Below are 15,481 nucleotides of genomic sequence, written 5' to 3'. Positions count from 1 at the left end.
TGAAAACAATAGCAAGGCTCAGCCTCCATTTAAAGAATCTCTAGAAAACCCAATGACAACAGGAGAGACAAAAACAAGGATACCAGAGAAAATTGGAAGCCTCTAACACCACAGCTACAACAAAGAGAAACACAGGCTTACACGTCAAGTAAACAAAACCTTACACTAAAGGCCTATTCAGTTTCTTCTACACAGTACATCATGTCTGGCTGTCAACAAAAAATTACAAGGCATGCTTAGAGCCAAGAAAACAGTCGGATAAAACAAGGAGAGCCTCAAAGCCAGACCTGGATATGGTAGAGATTTTGGAATTTAAGATAAGTATGGTACGTTAAGGACTCTACTGGAAGAGGTGGGTAACATACAAGAACAGATTGGTAAATAAAAATGCTGAGAAGTTAAAAGGAAATTCTGGAAATCAAACACTTAATGGATGAATAATACCTCTGGTAAGCTTATCAGCAGTCTGGACATAGCCAGGAAAGAATCAGTGAGAAAAGATGCACCAATAGAAACTTACCAAACTAACAGAAAAAAGACGACGTAAACAATATCCAAGAAATGTGCGCAATTACAAAAGATGTAACATATCTAATAGTATCAGATGGAGAAAGAGGAACAGATGGAATACTTGAAGTAATAATGGCTGAGAATTTTTCAAAATCATTGAGATTATTTGGCCAGCAAGACCTAAAATGTTTATTACCATCTGACCTTTTACAGAAACTGCCCATCTTGGTTCCACAGGAGGAAGGTGGATGCTGGTTTATGGAACTTGACACCCGCCCATCTTTTGTTACGTTCCTGTGAGCAGTGTGCAAAGCAGATACGGTGAGACCTCAAAATAATGGTGGTCTTATGGTGAGACCTTTTAAATACTGCAGTAACTACCCCAGGATAGTAAACCAGCCTTCTCTTCCTTACGGTTGAGCAGGTCATTCAACTCGTGGTGTCCACAACACTTAGATCACCTGTCAGTAGGAAAGTGACTCACCTTTAGAATTCCTGTTCCCCGGCAGAGGCTATTTTCTCCCATTTTGCCCAGTAGCTGCCAGGAATTCAAGTAAGGAGACAAAGCACCTAATCTCAGAGTGTGTGTAACTTTCCAGTTCAACACACAGATTATGGTAAATTTATACTACGTCAGACACTAATGGATGTTGGGTATGAGATGAGTAAGAGTGACAGCTGTAGGATATTTAGATGTTTACCTTAAAGAGAAACTTATTTTCTCATCGCAGCACTGAAGTTGGGCAACATCTTGGACTCTAACTAGGTATCTGTTTACTTCAGATAGAGCCTATGAAATAAAAATTAAAATTAGAAACACACGTAAATGTTTAGAAAATAAAAAGCCCCACCACTGCAGACCCATTTTGTATCCCAGAATACGCAAGTATGGAGTGGAACTCTGTTCAATTATGAAAAAGCGAGTGTTTTTATTGTTTATAAAACAGGATTTCTTGAGAAAGACCACAGAATTGACAATGGAAACTATATTTTAGGGTGTTGTCTAATTTCTTAAGCTACTGAAATTGTTTTATTTATAAACTTTTTCTTAGTTTCAAAAATAAATGAGAGTATTATGTTCAGTGAAATAAGCCAGTCAGAGAAAGACAAGTATCACATGATCTCACTCGTATGTGGAATCTAATGAACAAAATAAACGAACAAAATAGATCCAGAGACACACAAGCATGGAACAGACCAAGGGATCTCAGAGGGAAGGCGGGTGGGCAGAGAGTAACCTAAGAATTTATATGCATATATGCACAACCCACAGACACAGACAATAGTGTGAGGAAGGCCTGGGGGGAGGGTGGCAGGGTGGTGGTGGTGGAGGGGACCAATGGGGGAAAAGGGGTTCCTCTGTAATACTTTCAACAATAAAGATAAATTTAAAAAAACAAAATGAGGTGGGGTTAATAAGCAATCTATCAAGAAAAGGGAATGAATTGTTACAAATTAAGAAGCCAGGCCCTTGCACTGACGTAGCCATGGCCATGACCACTTGGTGTGAAGAGCCATCTAGAGGTTAAGCCCCATGGACTCTGGCTTCCAAGATGTTGGACTTACTGTAATCCAATCAACTCCACTTTCCCTACCAACATATGCAGATGTAAGTTATGACAAAACAGCTCCATCTTGCTTCCTTGATTTGACCAAACAAAAATAACATCTCTAATCAATTGTTACTTTAAGTCAATATAATTCATGTATTGAGCTCCTATTATATGCCAAACACTAGAAGACAAGTAAATCATAGCTCACACCCGATAGAGTTCCCAGCCTTGTGAATAAAGGATTGCAGTGAAGTGTGACGGGTCTTCAGGGTGCTGCAGGATACCCAGGAAGGGGTGACTCCCAGCTGGAGATGTTGGGAGAAACTACAGAGATTACTGAACTGAACTTGTAAAGGATGGATAGGCGTTTATCCAGCGGAGAGGAAAGGAAGGTTATTTTCGAGAAGGAAGAGTATGGGCAAAGCACAAATGTGTGAGGAGAGGCTGACCCTACTGGAGAATTGTGAGTAGATCTGTGTGGCTTGTTCGTAAAGTGGTGAGTGAGGCTTAAGCGAGAAGGTAGAATGGGACCAGATGACAGTCTGTAGGTAACGGCGAGCACAGGGCTTCTACGATTTTTTAGGCATCCAATATCATATACTTTGCACAGGGAAATATAAAGCAATAGGAGACACGGCCCCTTTCCTCAGAGAGCATCATGATCACAGTAGTACCAAGCAAGGAGCTAAGACTGCAGGAGAGTCAAGGGATAGGTCAGTGCCACGTGTGCTCTTCTCATGCCGCGTCCTTGCCGATAAGGATGTGAAATGAGAGCTCGGCAGCGCCAGGCGCACAGCAGGCATTCAGCAGATGCTGGCTGACTTAACGTCTGTATGTCTCCTTTCCCAGTGATAGAGGTTTCATCCATGAGCATGAGATGTATCGAGTACATCGGAATACGTACAGGGCACCCCCAGATGGTTCTCTGTATGTCTGACAGCCGATCTTTCATATTGATGCTTTGCTTCATCTAGAAAACAAAGTGATTGTAGGCAAAATAAAATTGTGAAATTTGTATACATAAAAAAGATTTAAACTATTCCGTGGCACTTGATACAGGGCTTGGTATTCCCATACATTATAAGGAGTCTAATTTCATGTACCCAGTGTTTTAAAACAAAGAGGCAGATGACAAGACTATTCAAAAGGGCCCGGTTTGCATTCAGCCTGGGCCCCCGCAGAGTGCCCATCACAGTGACATCTTCAGGATGACAGTACTGTCCTCAGAGATGCCGACTTACTCAGGCGGGAGATCTCATTAAGTTCTTTCAGCAACAAAGAATTTTACTTTTTTTCTTTTAGTCCTCTAGAAAAATCAATCCAAATGCCTCTCTCTTCAAACTTTCATATTAATAGATTTTATTGTACTTGTGCAGCTATCTGAAAACATTCTGTCTCATGCTGTTTAGCTTAAAATCGATGCTTGTAGTGCCCCAAGTCTCTGAACACAGTGATTTCACATTAAAAGGATGAAAGAACGTGAAGAATTTGAGTTAGACGACCAGAAACGCGTTTTAAAGGACGCGGACTGTTGTCAGCAGCCAACCTGATCTATGTAACCTTGGTATTTCCTGATTTGGTCAAGGGCAGTGGCCAAGGGCCCGCGGTCGGCGTGCTCCGCAGGAGCGTGGAGCCTGAGCGCGCAGAGCAGGTGACCGTATTCCTCGAATCTCCGGGACGGGCGCAGGAGCAGCTCCGGCAGGCTGTGGGGCAGAGAGGGGACCCTGGTGTCTCTGAAGGTCAGAGAAGGCCCGCCCTCGGGTGCCTCAGCTGTGCTCTCCCTCAGAACCCACCTCAGCATTTCGGTGGCTATGGTCTTCTCGCGCCTCTTCAGGAAAGCTCGGAATGCTGGACTCCTCTCCCTGCACTGAAGGTGAGCATAATGTCAAAACGTGGCTCCAAGTGACAGTGCAAAGCCTTGCGCTCCACCAGGCAAGCCAGCCGATCCGTGAGGCGCTCAAGCAAGAGGCCCACACCACATCTAGGCGGAGTGTCGTCAGCACTGACTAAGGGGACATGCCGAGCAGGGCCCTTGATCCAGACCACGCTCCTCACCCAGTCCATTCAACTTAATCGGTGCCGACAAATGCAAACTTTGCAGCCAGGGAGGCCGGAATTTGAATTCTAATTCTAATCTAATTCTACCTAATTCTTTGTGACCTTATTAAATTACTTAACTCCCCAGAGCCTCCGTTTCCTCATGGATATCATGCCTGACTCTTGTAGTGAAGGAAAAATAAATCCCGTCCATAAAATGCCTGTTGCACAGTAAATGTTATTTCTTTATAGTAAAAGACTGTTAATGGCATTTACCTGTAATGCTGCTGCTAATCATGTGTAATGTTTTAAGGGTGCCCCACTCACTGTATTTAATATCTGTTTTAAATTGTGTTCATCACCATTAAAACACAGAGGGAGTACCCATTTTTCTCAGTGGGTACATGCCTAAAAGATGCCAGTAATGTTCATTTCTAGAAATCAGGTATTGATTTCAGTGATTTTAGTAGCTAACAATTATCGAGTACTAACAGGCACACCCTCTGCTGGTGAAACAGGTATCATCATTATCCATATCTATAAAAATTCTGGCACCCATTTTTTTCTGATAATATGTGACACTTTAGCTCTTGTCCTCATGATCAGTTCTATGAAATTGCCTTAGTCATGCAATTTTCACGCAATACTTAATCAGATGGTCCAGCGGTGTTAAACTCTGGGTGGGGTGAGGTCAGGAATCGGTCAGAGACCTCGCTGCAGACAGGGGGACACAGCTGAAGTGGACACACTGGACACTGGCAGAAGTGTGCCCCGTGTCGCAAGGCAGCCTCTTCTGCTGCACTTTTGATACAAATTGAGGAGGGAAGGAAGAGGGATCTTATTGCCATCAGAAGGGATCCCAACCAGAACAGCAAGTGGAGCAGAGGGAAGCAAATATTCCTGCCCAGACTACAGATGGCACAAGTCACAGTGAACTCAAAGGAACGTAAGGCAAAGAAATTCCTCATTCATAGTGAAATTTCACAAATTGACTCTCTTGTTCCAAGAAACATGAACTGTTCGTTCCTTTTCTTTCTTTCTTTAAATGTCTTTATTGATTTCAGAGAGAGGAAAGGAGAGGAAGAGAGAGAGAAACATCAACGATGAGAGTCATTAATCGGCTGCCTCCTGCACGCTCCCTACTGGGGATCGAGCCCACAACCCAGGCATGTTCCCTGACCCGGAATCAAACCCGATCGCCTGGATCCTAGGTCAATGCTCAACCGCTGAGCCATGCCAGCCAGGCCATTCCTTTTTTTTGTAAGAGAGCTGACTTTGTCAACGTCACACAGGTCTGCAGTGACAGAGTGGAATCAGAGTTCATGGGCTTTCTTGTATCTAACATTTTCCTGTAACAGCCACAGCATATCTGCGGCAGATGGAAGTCTGACAGTTTGTGTGAGGATTAGTTCAGTCTAACAACTAGTTTCTGGGCCCTGCTGTGCTGGCCCCTCATGATACAAAATTAAACATCAGGGTCCCCATCCTCAGCATCCGCCGTAAGCCGGAGAGGTGGATCCGGGAGCTAAGAGTAGGGAACGAAACTTCCCTATCAATCCTGGTCCTGTGGACTGCACACAACACTTCCTTTCAAGCTCAGGTCTAGAAAATGCCTGGTGGTAACTCAATCATTTACCTTCTCAATCGTTTTCAGAACAACGGGGTAATTGTTGAAGAAATTGGTGTATGTGTTCAACTGGCTTCCAAACTTTAGGAATATTTCTCCCACACCGTGAGCTGGGCCCCATTCCTGTAGCCTGTCTCTCAGGTTATCTAGAAACCGCCTGCAAGACGAGAAAAGAGTGGCCATGAAGTAAGGACTAGTGATAACCTATGCACTTAACAGATGAATCACTTCTCATTAGTGCAGCTGCTTCAGCCTAGTCCTTTATGGCTGGGCTTTTGTCACATACTTTTGTCCTGATACAGAGCAGTCCAGATTTGACAGGACAGGAGGAGCTGGGAAGGGAGGAAGCAGGCTGACTAGAGGGGAATCCCACCTCTTCACCTTAATTCCCAGGCTGGACTCCAAAGGCTGCCTCTGCCTCTCTCATTCCCATACAGCCGGGCAGGCAGGCAGGCAGGGAAGGTTTCTTACAGTCCCCAGAGCAGAATGCTCAACTCAACTTTAAATGGCCACAACCTGTCCTCGGCCCATTTCCCCGTGGATCTAAGGTTATCCCTCACTCAGCCATCACAGGCCTGGAGAACAGAAGAGGCCAGATCAGCCTCTTTATGTTGTAGGAGTTGGGGCCCAGTGAGGGTAAGAAACGTGTTCCCAGTCATCTGGAGCATTACCAGCAGAGAACCACAAGCTTAGTTTGTCTTTACCACAGAGCAGATGATCCCTCTTTCTGTGTCCTATTACATCCCAAAACATCTACTGTTAAGCTGACCTTGGGTTCTCCAAGCAAAGTATCCTAGTGACTTAGTCCCATTAAATCCTTCGGTTCCTTTCCCATTGCTCCACTAAACACGCTGTCTTCTGCATGAACAATATGTTGACTACAGAATCCCCTGGCACTGACCTCAACTCCTAGTACCATGGCTTTGAACTGAGGTGGGAATTAGCCCCTGAGAATCATCACTACTGGGTGCAGCCCAGTGGCAAGATTCTCTGTCATCTGTGAGATGATCAGAGCCCCCAGGAGAGGCAGAGCCTGCCTGAGCCTCTGAGCAGTTAAGGATTTCAAAAAATACGTATCCAGGAACCACCTGTTGAGACTTAAAATCCGCAGGATGTCAGAGAAAATGATCTGGATATTTGCAGCACTCAGAATTGCTCTGTTTGAGGACAGCGCTGCTTTCAGGGGTGTTACGTAAACATCTCTCACAATTTCCAGCATCTGCACGTATTTTCTCTCACTCTGCAAGAGTTCCCCCACAACTCTTGTGCGCTTTGCGGCCAAGTCCGTCTGGAGCTTTCTCTCCTGTAGAAAAGCATTAAGAATTCAGGGAGAGCACAGTGATTCTTTCTGGGTTTGTGGCTCCCCAGAAAAGCCTGAAAGTTGAAGGAGGCAGAGAAATGGAAGCACTCAGGCAGTCGCTCTGAGATGCACCCTTGCTGGTCTGTGACATGCAGGGTTGATAGGGGACTATGGAGGACCCCGATGACCATCGCTTGACCCCAGTATCACCAAATAGCCCCTCACATTAGGCCGGCGTGGTGCCATAGTAGAGAAGGGACTTAAATCTTGGATCCTGAGGGGCAGACTGAGACTCGACTTTTATCCATCCGCCCATCGGATGCGTGATCAGTGTGGAGTGCTAGCTGCTGGCTGTGCAATAGGACAGAGTCCCGCCTTCACGGTGTTGGGGGGCGCCTTTGGGTTGCCCACTCTGTTCATTGTCCCCCTTTCCCCCACGTGGTGTTTTATCAATTATCCTGCACGCAGAAGAACTGAAACGAGCTGCCCTCTCACTGCCAAGTAAGCTGCTTCCCACGGGCACGTTATGAAATAGGGAAACTCATGCTCTTCTTTCAGTATTTAGGAAAAAGTGCTTAACTTGGGAACTGTGAACCCATCTCCCCTGGGTAGCTAGGTTTGCCAAATGTCCTGTGTGGGTTTTTTTCATATTTAATAGTCCGGTTTTATTTTTTTAATGCAGAGGTAAAAGTCATACACTACTGTAGAGAAATCCCACACCCTGTTATTATGTGTGCTGCGTTTATATTTGGAGAAGTTAGTTTTCACTCCTGGGGAACAGGTAATTCTTTTCCTTTTATCTGTACTTTCTGAAAGTTGTAAAATGAGCTTTGTAATAGAAAACAATTATAATACTTAAATTTCTAAAATTTATTGGGCTTGTATTGGAACCTAGAATTACTGATACTCTTAGAACACAATTTCCTGTTTTCCCTCCAGCCCTGAGTATGCCCCATCCTGCCCCCAATAAAAGGACAGTAGTAAAGCACAGGGCTCTGTGATCTTTACCCAAAACAAGTCAGCCAGAAGTTTACGAACTGAAATTAAAATGGAAAAGTAACAAGAGGAAAGTTAGAAAACTCCCTGCTTGGAATACTGTAAATACACTGTTCTTAGTGAATCTTATCTTTCAAACACCTGGTCTGTATATAATGCCTATTTAGATATAATCTAGTAAGTTAAAAATACATCTGTATCCCACATGAGAGTAGGCTTACAGCCCATATTTTTATGCGTATTTGCGTATTTTTGATTTATTGGAGCCGTCCAACATTTGTAATGACTTAAGGTTTCAGTTGTTACACTTCTGTTGCCTTAAACTGCTGTCAGGTATTATTCCCCCGTCAGATGACACCCTGTCAGCTCCCTGCCACCCACCCAGCAAGGGCTGCTGTGGGCACTGTGGGCAGCAGGTGTGCCCGCCCGGGCGCTGTGGGCACTGTGGGCAGCAGGCGTGCCCGCCCGGGCGCTGTGGGCACTGTGGGCAGCGGGTGTAGCAGGTGTGCCCGCCCGGGTGCTGTGGGCACTGTGGGCAGCGGGTGTAGCAGGTGTGCCCGCCCGGGTGCTGTGGGCACTGTGGGCAGCAAGTGTAGCAGGTGTGCCCGCCCGGGCGCTGTGGGCACTGTGGGCACTGTGGGCAGCAGGCGTGCCCGCCCGGGCGCTGTGGGCGCTGTGGGCACTGTGGGCAGCGGGTGTAGCAGGCGTGCCTGCCCGGGCGCTGTGGGCACTGCGGGCACTGTGGGTAGCAGGCGTGCCCGCCCGGGCGCTGTGGGCGCTGTGGGCACTGTGGGCAGCAGGCGTGCCCGCCCGGGCGCTGTGGGCACTGCGGGCACTGTGGGCAGCGGGTGTAGCAGGCGTGCCCGCCCGGGCGCTGTGGGCGCTGTGGGCACTGTGGGCACTGCGGGCAGCGGGTGTAGCAGGCGTGCCCGCCCGGGCGCTGTGGGCACTGCGGGCAGCAGGCGTGCCCGGCCTATGCTGCAGCCCCCGCGCTGCCCGTTCCAGCCCGGGAGACGGAGCCCTGGGCCTGCCCTGATTCTGACCCGGATCTGAAGCGAGCCCGGGTTGGTGGGGGGTCGGACTGTGAGCCTTATGCGCCCGCGCGGTGTCTTTACCTGCCGCCCTCCCGTCGTTAGAAGCGAGGGGAAGCCGCGATGGCCCTTGCTCCCCACACGTGAGCCCCCGTCCTCTCCTCTCCGCTCAGCTCACTTCAGAACCGGGAAATAGTCAAAAGAAAAAGCTATTGACTGGGTTCCCCCAATTACATTGGGGAGTTTTTCACCCCTTAAACTTTCTTCTTGAAACTTTCAAGAAAAAAGGAACCAACCCGAATAAAGGCTGAAGTGGTTGGGTGGTGGTTGTTTCTTTTGGGGGAGGGTGTCAGGAGAAAAACAGGTGGAAAATTCTTATTACGTAGTAATTGCTTACCAGCTGCACAAGCACCTCAAAATTTGGATCCTTTTTGCTGAGACTTGGTGCCGTGTCCTGAGGATTGTCTTCCAGAACATTTCTTCCCTGAGGATTAAGTGCAGATCTGATTATCCGGAGACAGGTGACGGGATGTCTGAATGTCCCGGGGCGCTGTGCCCACAGGCGCCCTCAGTGGCTCTGCCTTCGGCCCTAACTACAGTCTGAGGCACAAGGAATCAAGCACTGGACAAACTGATGTCTCTCTTAAAGTAAATTTTATGTTAAAAATAAAAACAAAACCCTAGCTTTCTCTGAACTGCATTATGCTTGAGAAACTAAATTCAGGGCAGCTCCCTTTCCCCCTGGGAGCCAGGGAGCGAGACTGCTCTTCAGAAGCTCCCCGCAGGCTGAGGGGCCCCCACGTGGTCCTGGGTCACAGGCCTCTGCCTCAGCTCTGCTCTGTCTCTTGTCCATCCAGGGCAAACAGGTTACCTGACTTTTAAGATGCCAGAAGAAAAAGCTCACAGCTCTTTATAAAACAACCCCCTTTTTTCTCCTAGTGAAAATGCATCAGAAACAATTCATGCCCTTTCCAGACCTGTTTCCACATTTAAATATGGCTTATTCTTTCTTCACTTTACCTGTTAATTGTTCTTGTGGTGTCTGTGTAAATTAACAGCGTCCCTGGGTCCACTCTAGCCATGGAACAATGGCCTGGTGTTTGTGTTGAGAGCTAATGAGGATGAATGCTCATTACTGCTGCCCTGTGTTGTCAAAGGTAAAACTACCCGCGGTAAGATCTTGATATTCCAGGGTCGAGGCTGGGAGAAAATACCAATTTGTAAACAAGACTTGTTGTCCTGATTATCTCACTGAATCAAGAATGTATGGATTCTGCCCGGCCGGGCGTGGCTCAGCGGATGAGCATCGACCTAGGATCCAGGAGATCAGAGTTCGATTCCCGGCCAGGGCACATGCTTGGGTTGCAGGCTCGATCCCCGGTGGGGGGCGTGCAGGAGGTGGCCAATCAATGACTCTCTCATCATTGATGTTTCTCTTTCCCTCTCCCCCTCTCCCTTCCTCTCTGAAATCAATAAAGATATATTAAAAAAAAAAAAAAAAAAAGAATGTATGGATTCTGAAGACAGTACTGGCAGAATTATTATTTTTTGCCTGAAGTACTAGCTTCAAATGCACTTCATTTTTCTTTTATGAATATGAATCTCAACCAAGAAAAGAACCACCATTCTTAGTTTCACACAAAAATCTCTTTAGTTATCTCAGGACTCAACTAAAAAAGGCAAAATGCAAATGTCTGACTTTTCCTCCATGACCCAGAATGTGATTCCCACCAATGTGGTGCAGCTTATGCTGTAAGTGGCTTAAATGTTACTCATGATGCTACAGACACCTTTTCAAGAAAATAAAGTTCTTAGAAGAAATGACCAATTGAAGCTTTCCAGGCAGAATTATCATCATTGTCTATGAATTTCTCAAGCACATGTGTCTAACTCTACAGTGAAGCAATGGCATAAAAATACAGCAATAACTTTACCTTCATGAGTAAATTGAATGTTGCCTTTGGGTCAGATTTTGCCAGAATCACATTTCCTTCAACATCTTTGCTCTTTTCACTACATTTCTTCAACAGAAAATATGACAAAAATTCCAGAGGTTTGTCCTGAAAAATCCACACACACACACACAAAATTCATATTTAAAGCATTCATTGGAAATATAGGTCAACAAAAGTGCAAACAGAAAAGAGAACATATTTTTTGTAGAGTTTTCCACTTTCTACCTAATTAAAAGTCCAGAAAACAATGTAATGATTATTCAATTAGAGTCAGTAAATGGGACTTTCTAGTTAATTTCATATTCCAGTTACCATGTATACTGTTGGTTCTCAACTGATTGTCACCATTTGGTTAGGATGCCAAGGTCTTATGGGAGGGTCTCAAGATCTTCGGAACCAAGGCCTCCGAGAGCCTCCGGTGTGTTAACATCCTGCCTGTTCCCATTGTGGGCTCCCCTGCCCCAGGCCACCTCCCTTTCCTGTAGCCTGGGACGGTCCTGGGCCAGGGGTGTGTTCTGTCCACCGCCTCCCCTCGCTGTGTCCTGACATGGGGACCGACTTTTCTGGGAGAGTCCCCAAGATTTGTTTCTGACGAAAATGCTTCATCAGGCTTCCCCCTCGCTTGTCCCCGAGCAGATGATTGATTTGCTTATTTCTGTTCTTTCGTGTTCCCTTTCCCTTCCTTTCATCTAGCCTTTTGCCCTTCATCTTTTTACATCTGCTTTCATGCATTCCCAGTTTTTCTGTCATATTCTTGTTTTAACTATTGAATTATGTTTATGTGAAATATAAAGCCACTCACGTTTTTTTTAAAGAAGTCACTTCTGACTGAAATTAATCACAACACAGAAAACAGTTCCCAAGGGAGTCAACTTTTAAATCGCCTAGATTTTCCCATTTGTCTATTTTGTGTACCTAATAGATCTTGGGCCCAGAATCTCTCAGTAGCAGTTTTTACATACTGATGTAGTTTTTCTGAGAGAATTGCGCCCCTGGATGGATATACAGATTAAAAAATAAATAAATAAATACAAACTAAAAATTTTACTTAAATGTTGGGGTTTTTGTAGTATGCTTTCTTTTAAAAAATATACGTACAGGATTTTCTTTTGAAAGCTCCGTCAGTCCGTCTGCCAGAGCTTGTGCAATCTCTTGGTTATTCAGAATGTTAGTCATACTCATGGTGTCAAACATGAACTGTCCTGTAAATGTAAGGCCATATGCCCTGTAATTAATTTATATGAGAGATGGGATCAAGAAGAAAACAGCTCAGTCCTCACAGTTGCTTTATAGTGGATAAAAACGCAAAGAATAAAAATAAAAATTATATATTATGTCATGAGGATTATCTACGATGATAAAATATAAAATGAACATTAAAAGTACCCACTCTTGCAAAGCTGATGTTGAATAAAATCTATAAAGTGGACAATAAGGAGAGAACACGTGAAAATGAACCTTATAAGTTTAAATTTTAGACTCTCAATCCCACCAAAGATTTCTCCACATTCCCCTTTATCTTTGTGCTCAAATACATAAATATTTTAATCCCATAGAAAATAACATACTAACATACATACAAAGACATCTTTTACATTTAAAAAATATTTTAGACAACATGCATTTATGTGAAAATAATTATCTTCAATTCTGCTTCTTATTACTTAACATATATCATCAAAAATACTTCTATCTTTAAAGAGCTAATCTTTCTACATTTCTGTCTAGTTTTTATATCTGGAAAACACCAGGAAAAATAATTTCTTCCTGTTTATAATTTAATAACTATTTTTAAATATTGGCTGAACACCTACTAAATGTGGTAGAATTAAAACCAAGAAGACAAATGCCTGTTTTGGAGGCATTTATGTAAAGATATATACTGACAACAGATACGTATTGACATAAAAAACCTGCATGCATACTTGTGTGTTACAGCTCTTGCGTAGACAGTAACTGTATACATTGATGTTAAGTAAGGAGGGATGGCTGGGGAGGGAAGAAAGAAAATAAGGCATAGATCTAATGACTTGATTTATAGGGTGTTTTATTTAGTAAATGGGAAGAGTTAGGGGAAGACTGAATAGGTAACGACGGAGGGAAAACTCATTTACTCATATGGTTAAAAAAAAGTATTTTAAAGAACGGACCGATTTAGGTGAAGATCCTGTTGACACAAGACATTGTTTCCAAAAGCCTCTACGGTGATCATTTGATCATGGATAATGGAGCATATGCAAGAAATTCAATAATGTCCAATAGGCTCAGCAGAGGACCGTGGAATCCGTCACCCAATTGTGCACTTTAGGTAAAAGTACGTAGAGCACAGCTGCAGAACAGTCTGAGTCGTGGGTGCTGTGGTGTAAGAGGGGCTCGGCTTTGAGAGCCAAGTGCGCTGGGAAAAGTTCTCTGGCCGAGCAAGCACTCGGGGGGTTTTGTCTAAATAACCTACTGACGCAGGATTCCTAAGATGGCAAAACCTGAAACCAGGAACTAGCTTCGGCATTTTGAAGATGAATATAACTATTTATATTTAATACTTATTAAGTACTACTTCATATTCATTAAGTACTATCTAATATTTATCTTTGTGCATATTCATTACATTGGAAAGGAGAAATGAAAAACCAAGGGAATAAAATAGTGCTGAAGATGTTTAGGAGCCAACCGACCATCTGCGGCAGAAGCAGCGAGAGGCCTTACCTGCCATCCTGCCACTGATGTTCTTCGGCAGCTCCTGGAGGAGAGGCCTGAGCTGCTTCCTCACCGACGTCAAGGCGTCTTCCAGCAGGTCCGCGAGGCTGCACCAGGCCAGCAGCTTTGGCTCGAGGAAGTAGATGGAGGGGGGGCCCCTCTCCTGCTGCTGTCCCAGCCAGTCGCTGAGAACTGACATCATTTTCTCCTCTTATTAGTGCAGACATGAGCTCAGGTGAAACAATTCTACTTCTTGTTTATAGCTGTATTTATAACAGCCTTATTCTCCTTTCTCACTAGAAGACTACGATAAACACCCACGGTCTGCTTTCAAAGGTAAAATTAGAAACTCAGAAAGAATACAGTGAATAATAGCAAACGCCCATCTACTCTTTGGTAGATAAGGCTGACATTATACTTGAAATGAAAAGTTAAATAGCTGCTGGATTTGTGCCTCTGGGAGCAGAGTAGGCATCTAGGTAAGAATACACGGTTTTATGTTTCTGTCCTCAAAATGAAACCCAAGGAAACCCAGTCTGCCTGGTTTCCCATCGTGCCGCCCAAAGTCACCCCTGTCGTAGCCAACCCCGGGCCTTTCTTCATCACGTCCAGCTGCTTGCTCGCTCTCTACAACCTCTCTACATGACCAGTGGGTGCTCGGGCAAGTTTCTCTCCTTGAAAATCCATTACTGAAGGACACAGGGCCGTGTTAAATTGGACTTTCTGTCCTGAATAGATTTACTTGACCCTCCCACCGCCCGTGTTTATTGTGAAATCTTTGTAATTGTTCTTCTAGACAGAGAATAAGAAGAGTGGGGGGAGGAGGGTGAACAGAGGAAGAAGAGACGGAGGAGAAAAGAAAACTCGTTCTATAAACAAGTGTCCACCCCCTGCTCTGCTCTGCTCTGCTCGGTGGATTCTTCTCTCCACAGGGCCAAACATGTTATCATAATATAAACTACAATTAACAAATAACTTCTGTTACAGAACAAAATTAAGTCAATGTGCTTTTCGTTTTATCATTTCCAGTACAAGTTCCCCAATTGTGCCAGTTTTCCCGTCTTCAAAGGCCGCTGACATTAGGGATCAGGGAGCCAGTGCTGTATATAGTTTCTGCATCACCCCAAACCTTCGTAGATAAGAGGTGGGAGTTTTAAAGAAGAGAATGCTGAGGGCGACTGCAGCAGAGCAACTTGGTTCCCTTGCTGGTCAGCCAGCGTTACGCGTTTCGATCCAGGATCTTCAGTCTTCGTCTCTAAAGGAAACTTTGCTTTCAGGTGTATTACATCATTGACTGCTTGTCCTCTCCGATCATGTTGCTGAAATGGAACCTGAGCAAGCCTCTTACTCATCTCTCTATTCATCTTTCCAGATGAAACCATATTAATTACATTTACTAAAAATTATTCTTTGTACTTATTATTTCTCTAGATCAGCAACTAAACATGTTTGTTTAACGGTTGAAGATCATGTTTTCAACTGAGTTTTACAAATGATGGCTTGAAGCAAATATTTACAAAAAATAATCCCCTTCTAAGCGAATGACTGAGTGATGGGAAAGGACACAGTTTCAGAGAAGGGATGAAAGACAGTAGCCGGCATGTGCCAGAGACACTATTATTTAGCTACACTTCGTCTTTCGGTGATCCCGGAGCTGGTCAGCCCCCAGATACACTTACTGTGTTGGTAAGAGCCAGTTGCGATCCCAGCAGGAGCAGTAAATAAAGTGCCGGTGAGTTGAGACAGCTGCGAAAGAACTTCTACACCCGCCTCTGCAC

General features: G+C 44.7%; 1 protein-coding gene across 5 annotated transcripts in view; it reads right to left on the bottom strand.

Annotated features, from left to right (window-relative positions):
* ECT2L (epithelial cell transforming 2 like) overlaps positions 1 to 15,481 on the bottom strand; it is a 54,565-nt gene that overhangs the window by 4,520 nt on the left and 34,564 nt on the right. For all 5 annotated transcript variants that reach the window (XM_081141057.1, XM_081141058.1, XM_081141060.1 and 2 more), the window contains 11 exons: positions 15,383 to 15,475; positions 13,713 to 13,895; positions 12,108 to 12,211; positions 10,989 to 11,114; positions 9,452 to 9,538; positions 6,816 to 7,030; positions 5,737 to 5,884; positions 3,857 to 3,930; positions 3,610 to 3,766; positions 2,968 to 3,033; positions 1,212 to 1,300 (listed from right to left, as the gene is read on the bottom strand). In XM_081141057.1, the coding sequence (XP_080997183.1) occupies positions 1,212 to 1,300; positions 2,968 to 3,033; positions 3,610 to 3,766; positions 3,857 to 3,930; positions 5,737 to 5,884; positions 6,816 to 7,030; positions 9,452 to 9,538; positions 10,989 to 11,114; positions 12,108 to 12,211; positions 13,713 to 13,895; positions 15,383 to 15,475 (1,342 nt within the window). The remainder of the gene's footprint in view (positions 1 to 1,211; positions 1,301 to 2,967; positions 3,034 to 3,609; positions 3,767 to 3,856; positions 3,931 to 5,736; positions 5,885 to 6,815; positions 7,031 to 9,451; positions 9,539 to 10,988; positions 11,115 to 12,107; positions 12,212 to 13,712; positions 13,896 to 15,382; positions 15,476 to 15,481) is intronic.

Source organism: Miniopterus schreibersii (genome assembly GCF_964146895.1).
Source record: "Miniopterus schreibersii genome assembly, chromosome: 6".
Lineage (NCBI taxonomy): Eukaryota > Metazoa > Chordata > Mammalia > Chiroptera > Miniopteridae > Miniopterus > Miniopterus schreibersii.
The sequence above is the reverse complement of the archived record's forward strand: the minus strand, read 5'-3'. Positions and strand labels throughout refer to the sequence as shown.